Source organism: Ips typographus, linkage group LG11, assembly GCF_016097725.1.
Source record: "Ips typographus isolate SLU linkage group LG11, UJ_Ityp_2.0, whole genome shotgun sequence".
Lineage (NCBI taxonomy): Eukaryota > Metazoa > Arthropoda > Insecta > Coleoptera > Curculionidae > Ips > Ips typographus.
The window spans coordinates 8,318,445-8,333,077 of record NC_138432.1 but is presented as its reverse complement, the minus strand read 5'-3'; the positions used below and the strand labels follow the sequence as shown (position 1 = coordinate 8,333,077).

Sequence of the window (14,633 nt, the reverse complement as noted above, 5' to 3'; positions counted from 1 at the left end):
AGTTCCAACCACAAATTAACAGTTTTCGAAAAAAACAGTGAAAAAAGCAAAAACTGATTGATTAATGGTTAATAGGGGGATTTAGCTACTGTGCAACCGAATTTCAGCTTTCTTGAATAACCATGAATCTTGACACTTGGGGGCTTGGTGAATACCACACAAACACTGTAACTGACAGTTAAGTCACTACGTGTGTTATGTTTTTTGACAACATTTCTTAATATGATATGTATTTTTTTGTTTATTAAAGACAGTGGAATATTCTCTCTGTTCTTTTTATTGAAATACCTATTTTCACATCATCAGACTAACAGTATAAATATCACAGATTACAAAAGGTGAATTTTTAGCCTCAAAGATCCTCTCGAATGGCATAGTATACCCCCGAAACTAATCCAAACAGCGACAAAATCATAATTAACAAATTTTTGATCAAGCGCCAATGAAAAATCCCCCACCCCTCGTCCCAGTCCGCGATAATGTCTAAACAGGCAGGAACAAATAGTCCAAGTAAAGACAACAGCACTGCACCAATCAAATCGATCAGAAAACCCAACTTGTCGCCTCCTGCTATTGCAATCCCTGCAAAAACACAAGTTAATTAATTAATCTTTATGATTGACACTCAAACTTAACACACCAGTAGCTATTAAAATCAAACAGGATCTTAAAATGATTTGACCAATATTCCAGCGAGATTTGGGCATCCTCAACTTCAAATGGGACCAAATTATATCCACTGGGACATAAAATGTTAACATGAATGTGAAGAAAACTGCTATAGCTATGGCACCCTGAGCTATTTGTGCTGGTCTGTCAATTAAAAGGTTTTTAGACATTATAGTTACCACATCCAGGTGTTTAAAAGCTTTAATTAAACTTGTAACAACCCATCAGTATATGAACTGAACGTTCCCCCCTTTGACAGTTGACAAATGAGAGACTATGTCATGCGTCAACCAAAAATATAATAAGCAAGTCATGAAACTGTTGTTTTACATATATATAAGTTTTGTTCTTTTACCACCCTAAAAACAGGCTGCTATTGCACCAATTAGCAAATAAAGTTCCGTTCTAAGGTGAAACCTGTGTACTTCTTTCGGTGTATGAATCCACAACAAACTGATGCAAAATCTAGCATTACAATTGGCGCCCAAGTGTCGGCATCGAAAGTGAGGTTATCCAGTGAATTTGTGAACTTTATTAGTGGAATTCTGACTTTAATGAACCTTTTCTGAACTAAATACGTTGAGTCGTAAGTGCATCCACGTCGGAACACTTCGTATCACCAATTTTCGCACCGTGTTCGGGTCATTTTGCAATTTTGGTCGCAATCACTCAACTAGTTCTTTTGGCTTTTACAAGTACGTATTGTAAATCGCCCCGTATGTGTGTTACATATCGGATCTTTTCATTAAATTCTGTGCCTCCAGCCAGTGTTTTACCATCGTTTTCAACGCAGTAAGTTGACCTTTTAGTTAGCAACTTTGCTTCAAGCTTGTGATAACTAGAACTAGCACCATTGACTCCCAAAGAAGTCCTTATTTTCTACGTTCTAAAGAACTTGTAGCAGCTGTACAATCAAGTAATTCTGACAATATGAGTGTTACATTGTCAGATGACCAATTTGAAGCCCTTTTATCTCGACTGTCAATACCACCAAATACAACAGTAGTATCCTCGACTAGTGGAAATTTTTCAAAATGTAATAGCAGATTTGATGGATCTAAGGATTCAGATGTAAATGCTTTTATAGATGCTATTGAGGTTTATAAGGATTGCACCAACATCTCAGAAGAGAATGCACTTAGAGGTTTACCAATGCTTCTAGATGGATTTGCAGCAACCTGGTTCCAGGGTGTTAAGTCAAGTTTAACAGATTGGAATAGAGCATTGGCGCTATTAAGAACCACTTTTGGCCCAACAAAGCCACCCTATCGGGTCTATAGAGACCTTTTTGCTCAAGAACAAGATGGCAAAACAAAGTGTGATGTCTACATTTGTAAAGCACGTGCCATTCTTGCCCAGTTACCCACGGGTACTTTGACTGAAGCCACGCAGATTGACATGATTTATGGTTTACTACACAGGCGCGTAAGGGAGAAAGTGCCACGTGACAAGGTAGCCTCATTCGAAGAACTTTTAACTCAAGCAAGACTAGCAGAGGAAACTTTTGACATAACTGTAAGTCGATATGAAGATAACCACACTTCTGCAGCAAAAGAAAAACCTGTACGTTGTGCATATTGCAAGAATCCAGGTCACCTTAAAGAAGAGTGCAGAAAACTTAAACATTACCAAGACAGACGCAGTTAGACGTCCAGTACACAGCTCCAGCAGACAACCACTAAGTTAACCACCCCAAAGACGGCAACTACAGCAAGTGCACCACCATATAATAACTCTACCATTGTTTGCTATGGATGTGGCACCCCCGGCTTTATAAGAAGCAACTGCCCTAAATGTTCAGTGGACAGCAATCGAAATGGTGTCTCAAAAGAGTCTGTTGCCTCAGCAGAGTTTCTATGCAGCTCGTTCACGAAAGATAACTGCTCACGGCCATTAGTACCAATCGCTATACTAAAACATGCTGGTTATGCATACTTAGATACAGGCGCTACAACCAATATAGCTGGAAGTAAGCTTACTCAAATCCTGATTGAAGAACACGTTCCCTATCTTGAAGCCAACGACCTAGATATGGTTCTCGCCGATGGAGCCAAAAGAAAAGTCCAGGCCCTCATTTTTAATGTTCCAGTGACCCTGTATGGCAGGACGGCCCATGTACAGCTTTTGTCGATACCTGACCATATCAATAGTCGCACGTTACTAGGAGCTGACTTTATTCGAACTATGAAGCTTGTTTTAGACCTGAATAACAATGTCTTCCATTTCTCCGACTGTAGTGACGTCGCTTACCAATTTACAACAGAAGGTGATGTTGCCCACGTTGTTGTAAACACTGTTGACCTTTCCAATGCGTTGCGCAGCGATGAAGCCTTGAAACTTCGACCTGAGGAAAGACAGCAACTTGATCATCTACTACAAGAATTTTCCACTCTTTTTAAGCCTAGTAATGAACCTACACCATTCGCAGAGCACAGGATTGTACTTCAAGACGATACCCCTATAGCTGTACCGCCATATCGCATATCAATTGAAAAGAAGCAACAACTGCGCAAAGAACTGGACACACTACTCGAAAATGGCACCATAGAAGAGTGCGAGTCCCCATACGCCGCGCCAGTCGTACTAGTACCAAAGAAAGATGGAGGAATTCGACTGACTGTAGATTACAGGAGACTGAACGCAATCACTAGAGCCGATCGATATCCACTTCCCCGTATTGATGATCTCCTGCATGATGCAAAGAAAACAAAGTATATGACTACGCTAGATCTTAAGAGTGGTTACCACCAAATTAGTGTCAGACCCTCGGACCGAGACAAAACTGGATTTGTAACACCATTTGGGACTTTCAGGTATACTAGGATGCCATTTGGTCTTGTGACGGCCCCCTCTACGTTCCAAAGATTAATGGATCGTTTCAAATCAGGACTGACTGATGTAGCTCTCTTAGTCTACCTTGACGATTTAATTGTTTTATCGTCTAGTTTTTCAGAGCATCTCAGTGACCTACGACAAGTATTCGCAAGACTCAACTTATTCAAATTGAAATTGAACCGAGCTAAATGTCATTTATGCCTTGAGTCAGTCAAGTACCTTGGACATATTTTATCACCAGAAGGTATTCACCCTGATAATGCGAAGGTAGCCGCCATAATGGACATGCCGGCACCCACGAACGTGAAGCAGTTGCTCAGTTTCCTACAAACCTGCTCATGGTTTCGACGCTTCATTGAAGGGTTTGCGCAAGTTGCCAAACCCCTTACCTCGTTGACCAAGAAGAATGCTAAATGGGAATGGAAAACACCGCAAGTCAAGGCCTTTGAAAAGCTTAAGTTACTGCTAAGCAGTGCTCCAATACTCCGACAAGCTGATCCACGCCTTCCTTACACACTTAGGACCGATGCTAGTAGTTATGCATTGGGGGCATGTTTACTCCAGGGGGAGGGTGAAGATGAGCGCCCCGTTGAATACGCTTCTAGACTCCTTACCCCAGCTGAGCAGAACTACAGCACTACCGAGCGCGAAGCTCTAGCTGTGGTATGGTCCGTCCAGAAATTCCGAGGTTACATTGAGAACTCAACTGTCAATGTTCAAAGTGATCACCAACCATTAAAATGGTTGCTCTCCTTGAAAACCCCAACCGGACGCCTAGCCCGATGGGCACTGAGCTTACAAGCTCAAGATTTACGGATTGACTACATCAGCGGCAAGAAAAATGTCATTGCCGATACCTTATCAAGACCGCCTCGAGAAGTGGCAGAAGCAACCACCAATTTAGTTAGTGTAGAACTACCCACTATGTCTGCCAAAGATATAAGGGAACAACAAATGGCTGACCCTGACACTAGGAAAATTATTGTCGGATTAGAAGACACCCCTAATGGAATCGACTTTAAGAAATGGGCAGACCGAGGCTACCTAATGTCAAATGGTGTCCTATACCGATATAACCCCGACATAGACGAAGAGGAGCCCCAATTAGTAATAGCTGCCTCTGGAATTCCCGAAGTGTTGCACGAGTATCATGACACACCCACTGCAGGTCATTATGGAATAGAAAGAACCTATCAGCGGATAGCCCGAAGATTCTATTGGCCTGGAATGAGAAAAGCCATAACCGAACATGTTGGCCGATGCATTGAGTGTCAACGCTTCAAGGCCACTAATTTGAAACCTGCAGGTTTACTTCAAACTCCTATTCAATCACAGAGATTTGAAGTGATCGCAATCGACTTGTTTGGTCCTCTTCCAGAGACGCCAACAGGACAACGATGGATTTTTATTATTGAGGACACTACGAGTAGATGGACCGAGATCTTCCCTTTAAAGACCGCGACAGCTGAAGCATGTGCCCGTTGCTTAATCGACGAAATCGTACTACGATATGGTGTTCCCCGTAAGGTCATAAGCGATAATGGAGTGCAGTTTGTGACGGCTGTTATGCAACAAGTCGCACACGTATTAGGATTCAAGCAGTGCCTAACACCGGTTTATCATCCCGAATCAAACCCGGTCGAGCGCAAAAACAGAGATATGAAGTCCCAACTAGCCATACTGACGTCTACTGACCACACTGTCTGGGACGAGAAAATACCATCAATCCGATTTGCTATGAACACAGCGAAGTGTGAATCGACAGGATATAGCCCCGCTTATCTCACCTTTGGTCGAGAGCTACGCTCACCCGATGATGTCCACCGTGACTTACGAGCAATCATACAAAATGACAATTTCGTGCCACAAGTCACCCCCTACCTCTTGACTATGCAAACCGCTCTCCAAGAAGCCCGAGAGTCACATGAAAAGAACCAGGATCGACGAACTAACCTGAAGAATGAAGGCAGACGAGACAGTGCTTTCAATGTTGGTGAAAAGGTTTTGATAGACAGTCATATTTTATCAAACGCTAGTAAGCAGTTTACCTCAAAGTTTGCTCCGAGACGAGATGGTCCTTACCGTATCCACAAGATAGTGTCACCTACCACTTATATCGTGACACCCATGGATCAACCAGACCAACCTGTTGGAAAATACCATGTCTCTGCATTGACACGATACAAGGAACCGACGAGTGAAGGAATAGTCCCAATGCTGCCAATAAGAAAGAGAGGACGCCCTCCAGGTCGTGACAAGCAACAAGCCGAGACTGAAGCCCGAACTGTGACAGAATCCATGAACCCGAACGAAGACCCAATTGGTGAAACTGGTGATGAAGTTCCCGTATCACCACGATCCGAAGATGATACCAACCAGACACTGCCATCAACCGAAGGACGAGCCCAACGCAAGCCAGTGAAGAAGAAGTGCTTGTGTTGTGCCTAAAATTTAGTGTAGTGTTGTCCCAGTTGCGAGGACGCTTTACGTGGGCCAAAGGGGGAGACTGTAACAACCCATCAGTATATGAACTGAACGTTCCCCCCTTTGACAGTTGACAAATGAGAGACTATGTCATGCGTCAACCAAAAATATAATAAGCAAGTCATGAAACTGTTGTTTTACATATATATAAGTTTTGTTCTTTTACCACCCTAAAAACAGGCTGCTATTGCACCAATTAGCAAATAAAGTTCCGTTCTAAGGTGAAACCTGTGTACTTCTTTCGGTGTATGAATCCACAACAAACTGATGCAAAATCTAGCATTACAAACTGCTATACGGAAAATTTACACAAAATTGTGTTTGTGTACAAACAATGACGTTCTCCTAATTTGGTTTCATTTTCGGTATAGAAACACTTACATTGCATCATCCGGCAGATTAGCGGTTATAATAGCCTGAATGCCATTGCCAAATTTGTAATACCCCAAAAATCCAATGGAACTATACAGGGTGATTATGACGGCCATGGCGGAATTGAGTACGCCACCGCAACCAATAAATTGAGGCGTTAACATGGAATTCTCCACGGGCATTATAGTGCCAATCCCTTCCATTGAGAACAGCACCGTACTAAAGAACGAAGGAATACCAGTAAACCCAGTTGCCAAACTTCTGTCTTTGATGTTAATGTCACCGATCCCGGTGAACATGTAGTAGCTGGTGATAGCAAAAGTCAGCAGTAGCATCACGTTGGCCACAAAAGAGAATGGTACCAAGTGTTTCAGTTCTCTGACTTGACCACAAATCAGCAGAGGTGGCAACAGCATTAGTTTAAATGTGTAGTCTTGCCATGTTGTCACTTCAGGAAAAAATGACGAGAAAAGCTACCAAAAGAAAGAAAAATTATAAGTAAAAAAAAAATAACATACACAATAAACAAAACAAACCTTCGTTAAAGTCAACGAAATAAAGACTAAGTAAACGCAGTCAGCCAAAAAGTGCACCAAAGTTAAACTGGCTTCTACAAAATACCTTTTAAACTTGAATTAGTTATTGTGACGATTATATGTGATACAGGACGTCAGCAAATATTCCCATATCACACAACCTTTCTTGTTTATTATTTACAATAGGCACAGTATGGTGGTTTGATTGGTTACTTGTAAATTTTAAACCATTAAATCTTTTTATATGCAAGTAAAGTAGGTACCTATTAATTGAATTAGACTTACTTTGACAACTTTGCAAACCTTCTCAAAGATGCAGGACCCAACTGAAACACTCGTTCACTAGTGTCAGCAAACCCTAAACTAGGCGTGTTGGTTTTTCTACATACCTTGTGCGACGCTTTAACCTACAAATGGAAATACTATCCCTAAATCATAACATCGTTGCTCTTAGAGTACTTACCAAAATGTGAATAGTATGAGTGCAAAGTATTCCAACCAAAACAGTGCCTATCAAACCGACTAGGAGGCCAGCATTCTTAAAAGCTCTTGGTATAGCCAATATGCCTGTTCCTAGACAGGTTTTGATCAAGTGTAGGAAAGCTCCGAAAAAGCTGTGTAATTTATTATTAAATTGAAGCTTGTTAAAGTATAGTACCTGTTTGGGTGTTCCAAATCTCTGTGAGCGTAAGGGTCGTACTGAATTTTGACTTCTTCACTTGTACTAACTGTCACAAATTCTCTATCACTTTTAATTAAGGTGCTACTGAAAAAACTAATTAAGACAAACTTAAATTACCTTTTGTGGAACTTACGTAGAGTTGTAGTTTAACGTTATGGTAGAGATGGTTTCGTTTTTTTTTCTCTCCATGTTCATGCCCCAGTTTAGCTTTAAACAAGGTTTAGATTATAACTGAAGTGTCACCTTGTTTATGTTGCTAACAAATGATCTAATCAGCCATTGTTAATCGACTTTTTGCGTAATTTTCACTTTTAAGTACACTTGAAGAAAGTGGGTAATACAAAAATGCAACCACACTTTAATGGGAAACAGCTTTTATCATCCTTTATTGTAATAACTGCCAAGGTTCCTCTTCAAGTGTAAATGACGAAATTTTATTGTGACTAACATTGAAATACAAAGCAATTGCATCAAAATATAATTATTGTACCCCAATAGCGGATTTATATAGTGGCCTAACATTTTTATGTTTCGCTAAACAATCAGAAACTGTACTTTAAATTGCAGAAACAACGAACTGTCAAGTTAATAGTTAGTAATTTTGAAAGCATATTTTTAAGTTGAACTAAAATTATGGTTACACCACTGATCACTTAAGTACTTTTACAAATAATGGCAAAGCGGAAAAACGACACCTTATAACAATTTACCCATTTTTCAGGACCTGATAACGCGTGCCATTCATAAACTGTACCAATTAGAACTGATACTAAATAAAAAATTATTATTTTGTTTGAAAATTGTAATACTTAAGCCATAAATTGTTATACATATTGTGTGTTATCTATTTTACAATTACATAGGAATTAGTACTTTTGCACTATACATATTGTTGCTTCTTATAACAGTTAAATATCACAGCGCTGAAATACTATCTTAATCTTAAGGACCATTATTATTAACCTTGTCTCAAACTTTCTATATATTTCTATTGCATTTCTAGTATAGCGTAAAAACTGCCCGAAACAAGCCCAAAAATTGCCAAAACCATTATTAGAATATCCTTAATGAGCCTCCAATGAAATTTGCCCCAACCGTCATTCCAATCCACGATGATTTCAATCAGAGCAGGGATGAACAGCCCCAAAGTAGAGAAAAAAATTGCGCCCACCAGACCAATCAAGGTCCCCAAATGTTCACCACCAGCCGCGGCGATTCCTACATTTGAAAAAATACAAAATTACATTTACATTTGAATGGAAATAGGTGCATTGAAACTAACCGGTAATAAAAACAACCAGTCCGGTCCTGAGCAAAATCTGACTGATATTGTGCCGGTTTTCGGGAATCCGGTCCTTGATTCGGTTCCAGGTAATTTCCAAAGGCACGTAGAATTGCAACATAAATGTAAAGAATACCGCAATAGAAATGCTGGCTTGCACAATTTGGGCTGGACTAAAAAAGTAATAATTTTTAGTAGTATACAAAAAAAGTTCAAAATTAGAAAAGGGATAAAAAATAATACAAAATAAGCCAAAACTTGCCTTTCGAGCCGAAATATTGAATCTCAACAAGTAGTTAACAAATACCTCTAATACCCCCTCATTGGAACAAAATAAAAATTTGCCAAAATGTCACCAAAAATGTAATTTAAAACAAAAAAAAACAAAAGTTAGGCAACTCAATATACACTAAGAAGTATATTTGGTTGCATACCATCCCGCTCAAGATGTTTATTCTCATTTGGTAATTTAGTGATTTTTATTTAGTTAAAAATCTATTCTATGCATCAAAATCGGTTGTTTTAATTGATTAATAGTTCTATATCTATCACAGTTCTCTTAAATTTGATGTTTGTTTGTTTACATCTGTAAATAGGCGAATGTCATTTAGGGCCGGTACTTTCGCCTTTGAATAAATTTATTCTTAGGATGATTTGTATAGAAATGACGGAATTGACCAATAGCAGCGTCTGATTTCACGGTTTCCATAGATATTATCCTTAGAATAAAGTTATTCTGAACTGAAAGTACTGGGCTTTAGAGTAATTTAAAAAAAATTTCAACCTCTAGTGAATAAAAAGGTCTGTTAGCAGAGGCAATCCCTGACTGGTTTCCAACTCAGAAACAGTAAATGTCAAGTTTCATTGGTTGAATATGCTCACGTGACTATGACGTTTTCTGACTTGTGGCCAATGGATGTATCTATTTATCTGATTACTAGTTGGAGATTCTCTCTAGGATCAGACCTATAAATTGTTGTCAGTTGTGTTGTATACGCGTCATTGCAAACCGAAATCACAGACACCCTTGACAATGACAATGACAGTGAGTTCTGTCGGTAATGGTGGATGTCAACTAAAGAATATGTGTCTATTTCTCTCTGTTTAATACAAATAAAGAAGGATAGAACTATACTATGAGCGTATTTGATTGCCTGATAAGATCATATCATGAGTAAAACAATTAAAAAATCATGCATTAATGGGACAATGAACGATTTTGCATTCGTCCATTAAAAAAGGCTGTTAATATATGGTCGACGAAAAAGTTTATTAATAAATCATTTAACTATTGCAACTAAAACTGTTGAAACTCTTTTAAGTATGTAAAAAGTTACTATCAAAGCATGTTACATATTATACTTTCGATTATGTGAACATTAAAGAAAGTCCCAACGTCCAATCAATTTTTTTCAAGCCACAGTTTAGGCGGTAAAGAATGCGTTATAAAACCAAAAGTCATATAATTACCTTTTAAAGTAAAAATGTTCGATGAAAGCTATTTATCATAATGACAATATATTTTTATTGTCATAAAACACCAAATTACTTCCTCAATCTATTGGCACAGCAACACATTAATACTTACATTTCATTCGAAGGTAGATTTTTTGAAATGGTAGCATCTGTGAGATCCCCATATCGGTAATACCCAAAAAATCCAATGGCAGTGTAGAGGCATACCACGGCAGCCATGGCGGAATTAAGGACACCAGGACAACCCAAAAAAGTTGGTTCTACCATCGAATTCTCCACGGGCATTATAGTTCCTATACCTTCCATGGCAAATAAGACAGTACTAAAGAATGATGGAATACCTAAATGTATACAAAAAAAAAACAAGTGTAAGTATATGTATCTCGAAAACAGACAATTGCTATACTATAGATACTTATATTGAGATTGACATACCTTCCCAACCCGTCGCCAACTTCCGGTCACTTAATTTCACTTGAGTGATACCGGAAAAAATGTAGTACAGGGTGATACCGAAAGCGATCACCATCATAGTGTTGGCAATAAAAGAAAACGGCACCAAGTGTTTCAACTCCCTCACTTGACAGCACAAAATCAAAGGAATCAAAATCATCAGTTTGAAATATTGATCCCAGTCGGCTGTTTCAGGAAAGTAGTATGAAAAAAGCTGCAATGGTACGCCTCTGGTTTATATTTTTTTAAAACTAATTAAATCAGGTACACCTACCTTTGTCATTGACACCGTAATGAAAACGATGTATACAGCGTTGCCGCAGTAATAAGTCAAAACGAGGGCAATCTCTACAAAGTTTCTGCAAAACAAAAAAAAACAGTTAACTTATTAATTAATCCAAGCGTGATCAAGGTGAATTTTTAGGACGCCACTGTTCGTCAAGGCTCTTATTGTAACTACAACAACAAATTCAACTTAAATGCGTTTACGCACAGGTATAAATTCAGAACTAATTATTACCTGATACCTGATCAACATGGTCAAAAATTAGTATTCAAAGAAGATCACTGTCACTAAATTTTATTTAACCCAATTTTAGGCTAATATAATATTCATTAAAACTAACAATAAAATACTGTAAATATAAAAACCAGTTTGGTTTTCGTGAAGGTTTCTATGCAAATCATTCAACTTTTATAGGTGTTTGTTTTATTATTTCGAAGAAATTGTTTCAGAACCCGTTTAAAAAAGAATTACCAAGATTCAATATGCTGATTTATTGTTTATGCGTAGTATGAAACCAGTAATAATGCAAATAATTTCTTGCAATCCTTTGAATTGACGTCAGTTCATATAATGATTAAAAACTAACGTTGAGCTGTGAGAAATTTTAAATTATTCATTCGAAATCTGTTGATAAACTTCTAAACTAAACTTCATTTCTGTCATATGTATCAGTTTTGCCTACTATTTATCATAATCACCAATCAATTTCCTTAATTACGGTTGCGTAACTAATATTTGAAGGTATTTAAGGCAGGTCTCTGTGTGAGGCAAGAATTTCGTTGTAATTTTCCTAAATTAATATCGACTCGATTAAGCGTTTGCCTGCAATGGCTTCATTTGTTCCACTTACAGGATGTAGAGTAAAAAATATTTGTCCCGACACTCTTTCCCACTCCAGGAAGTTTGTCGGTGTATTTATGGGATACCCTGTATAAATTAGACGGTTAAGAAATCCTGTAGACCACATTTGTAAACAATAGGTAGATTTCTGTTTAAACGCTTAAAAGTGAATTGCTATTAAGAAACTGACGTTATTGCAATACTTCCAACGTTCCCTTTCACTTTTAACTAGAATTAAAGCTAGTATTACGTTAAAGAGAATCCGCACGGTACTATATCATATGCGTTTTATAATGAGCTGGCCTAAAGGCCATTTAATGACCTTGTAACCATATACCCGTATAGAATGGCAAAGGACGATCGAGAAGAGTTTAATACACTTCATAACGAGTAGATATATTATTTCAAGGAAATTAATATGTACTTGATTATAAGATGATATAAAATAAACACTGGCAAGCTCTTTCCGGAAATGGAACAAAAAAAAAAGAACACTAATTATAGATTAGCATTTGACTTATTTAACAACATAAAACTAGAATAACTATTAAAAAAATACCATTTACTGGAAAATGGTGTAATAAACATTTAAAGTGCTTAATTAAGCAAATAGTAATTTTTTCATGAAAAAATACCGTCTTTATCTAACATGGAATGACGGATTGTTGTTTCACTTTGACATTCTTTTGTACATATTTACTTGTGTACATACAGTCTGGCTTTGGAAAATTTACTCTTTATAATGCAATACAGATCTAGACTTACTTGGCAAACCTGGACCATGCTCTAAGAGGTTTGGGCCCTTGTTTGAACACTTCTTCCGCTGTGTCTGCAAAGCCTAAACTGGGAATTTTTGATCTGGCGCAGACCTTATGCGAAGCCCTGACCTGTAAAGGACAGTGTATGTGTTAAACGTTGTAAATTATTAAAATACCGAAACACTGAATTAATGGCAAATTTGGCCACCAAAAGGTGGCTTGTAAGTTGGAATCGACTATACATTCATGACGATTTTGGGTTGGTTATTCAAAAACCAGTTCAAGTCGACGACATTGAACGGTTTTGCTTTGACGGTGTGCAATTATTTCAGTTTGAACATTTAAACAATGTCTTTAATGGAACTTCAAACCAGTACTGAAAATTAGGGTTTGTTTTTTTTTTAGTCGTATGTTTGTAATAATTTTTAGCAAATTATCATTACAGGGTGATCAATCGTTTTGTACCCTTTGACATGTCCACATACCCTCTAGCATACTTATTGCATGTCACTTATAAATCTTTCAGTATACAGTCATTTATAGGTATATAGCTTTAATATAGTATATAATCACGCAAATCATAAACTTTAAACTGGGTACCATAAGACACACGTGTAAATTTTGTCATTGTCATGATCACTCTGTAAGTTAACTAAATCCACCTTCTAATGATGGTACACCAATCAAAACTCGGCAAGCCTTATCAAAGCAAAACAAAGCATTAACAAAACTTCTACTTTCAATAAAAGGAAACAATTGTGTATTTTAACAGTGGGAATTAATTCTTGTAAAGGTGATGTTGCAACCATGAATAAGTTCAACTTTATTGAGTTATATAAGGAATTTCCAACAGTGTTCAATGCATATTCCTGTATTCGAATTGAAACCGCAGTTAAAATTGACTCACCAAGATATGAATCGTGTGAGTGCACAAAATTCCGATAATCACGGTGCCGAAAAGTCCAACCAGTAAACCAGCGCTTCTGAAAGCTTTAGGAATAGCCAAGATTCCAGTACCCAGAGAACTTTTGAGCAAGTGTATTAAAGCCCCAGAAAAACTAAAACAAAACATTTCTCAATTGAAAAAAATTACTGTAAAACCGTATTTTACGTGTTTACCTATTAGGGTGTTCTACGTCGCGGTGTTCGTAAAGGTTGTAGGTCTCATCGTCCTTTTTCTCAGGTAACCCATCTCTTATGGGCACCTTAATTTGCTCGTTACTGGTCAAGGTGGCCCTGAAAAGCAAAGAAAAGCCAAGGATTTTCTCAATCTACCTAGATTATCAAGGCTTAAATAATTGCACTTCGAGAAAAATGCGTGTACAGTTTGGAATTTTCTACTTTTAAGGTGGTTGACGAGATATTTGTCTATGTTTGGATGCGTTTTACTTTAGGCGACAGTAGTATTAGGTTGATTTCTCATTTTGCGCTCAATTTTTGAATTAGTATATACTATACTTACGTTGAACTGAAATTCTCCATGGTAAAGGTGGAGGGATACTTTTCCCTTTTTTCTATATCCATTTTTCCAACCTGCAATTTATTAAAATCTGTAATATGATTATAGAATACCTGCTTATTGTTTTAATTAAGTTCACTACTAAAGTTAACAATGATGTTTTATTGTATAACAAACAAAACAATAATTAAAGGTATGTGTAAATTAATAATTAAATAGAGTAGAAAAAATGTACTGACCTGTTCTAAAGTAGAATTTCGACAGTATCATCCGCACAATAATTACTCAATCACTGCTACTTTAAAGCGCCTATTAAATATTTCAATGATGACAAACGACCGAACGTTAAAACAAGGGGTACCCAAACGACGCGTTATGATCGGTACCAAGACGCAGACTGATTTTGCGACAGGTGAACCGCTTATATAAATCCTATTATGTTGATTTTCACAGTTTTAAACGCGCGTTTAGTGTGTGAACGTGGTGTATGGGTACCCACTT

At 37.7% G+C, this 14,633-nt stretch overlaps 2 protein-coding genes across 3 annotated transcripts; both read right to left on the bottom strand.

Annotated features, from left to right (window-relative positions):
- Positions 1-259: 259 nt before the first annotated feature.
- On the bottom strand, positions 260-7,906 carry LOC145735522 (proton-coupled amino acid transporter-like protein acs). 2 transcript variants are annotated; one of them, XM_081989451.1, is made up of 8 exons: positions 7,712-7,906; positions 7,555-7,659; positions 7,360-7,510; positions 7,182-7,303; positions 6,897-6,981; positions 6,370-6,833; positions 641-813; positions 260-582 (listed from the first exon to the last, which is right to left on the bottom strand). In XM_081989451.1, the coding sequence occupies exons 1-8, from the start codon at positions 7,771-7,773 to the stop codon at positions 353-355; spliced, it is 1,392 nt and encodes a 463-aa protein (XP_081845577.1). In that variant the 5' UTR covers positions 7,774-7,906; the 3' UTR covers positions 260-352. The 2 variants fall into 2 exon arrangements, with proteins under 2 accessions (XP_081845577.1, XP_081845576.1); XM_081989450.1 differs by having other exon boundaries at positions 7,555-7,662; positions 7,712-7,900.
- Positions 7,907-8,359: 453 nt separating this feature from the next.
- On the bottom strand, positions 8,360-14,531 carry LOC145735521 (proton-coupled amino acid transporter-like protein pathetic). Its single transcript, XM_081989449.1, has 10 exons — positions 14,372-14,531; positions 14,136-14,206; positions 13,793-13,909; positions 13,581-13,731; positions 12,681-12,802; positions 11,064-11,148; positions 10,772-11,003; positions 10,449-10,677; positions 8,861-9,033; positions 8,360-8,796 (listed from the first exon to the last, which is right to left on the bottom strand). The coding sequence occupies exons 2-10, from the start codon at positions 14,195-14,197 to the stop codon at positions 8,567-8,569; spliced, it is 1,401 nt and encodes a 466-aa protein (XP_081845575.1). The 5' UTR covers positions 14,198-14,206; positions 14,372-14,531; the 3' UTR covers positions 8,360-8,566.
- Between the last annotated feature and the right edge of the window lie 102 nt (positions 14,532-14,633).

Bases quoted from the DNA above. Each gene is read 5' to 3' on its own strand.
- LOC145735522 (XM_081989450.1), bottom strand. From the start codon at position 7,773: ATGAACATGGAGAGAAAAAAAAACGAAACCATCTCTACCATAACGTTA. The intron at 7,663-7,711 runs GTAAGTTCCACA...TAGTTTTTTCAG, and splicing joins ACGTTAAACTACAACTCTAC to TAGCACCTTAATTAAAAGTG. The intron at 7,511-7,554 runs GTACTATACTTT...TAAATTACACAG, and splicing joins GATTTGGAACACCCAAACAG to CTTTTTCGGAGCTTTCCTAC.
- LOC145735521 (XM_081989449.1), bottom strand. From the start codon at position 14,197: ATGGATATAGAAAAAAGGGAAAAGTATCCCTCCACCTTTACCATGGAG. The intron at 13,910-14,135 runs GTAAGTATAGTA...TTTGCTTTTCAG, and splicing joins ATGGAGAATTTCAGTTCAAC to GGCCACCTTGACCAGTAACG. The intron at 8,797-8,860 runs GTTAGTTTCAAT...TTTCAAATGTAG, and splicing joins ACTGGTTGTTTTTATTACCG to GAATCGCCGCGGCTGGTGGT.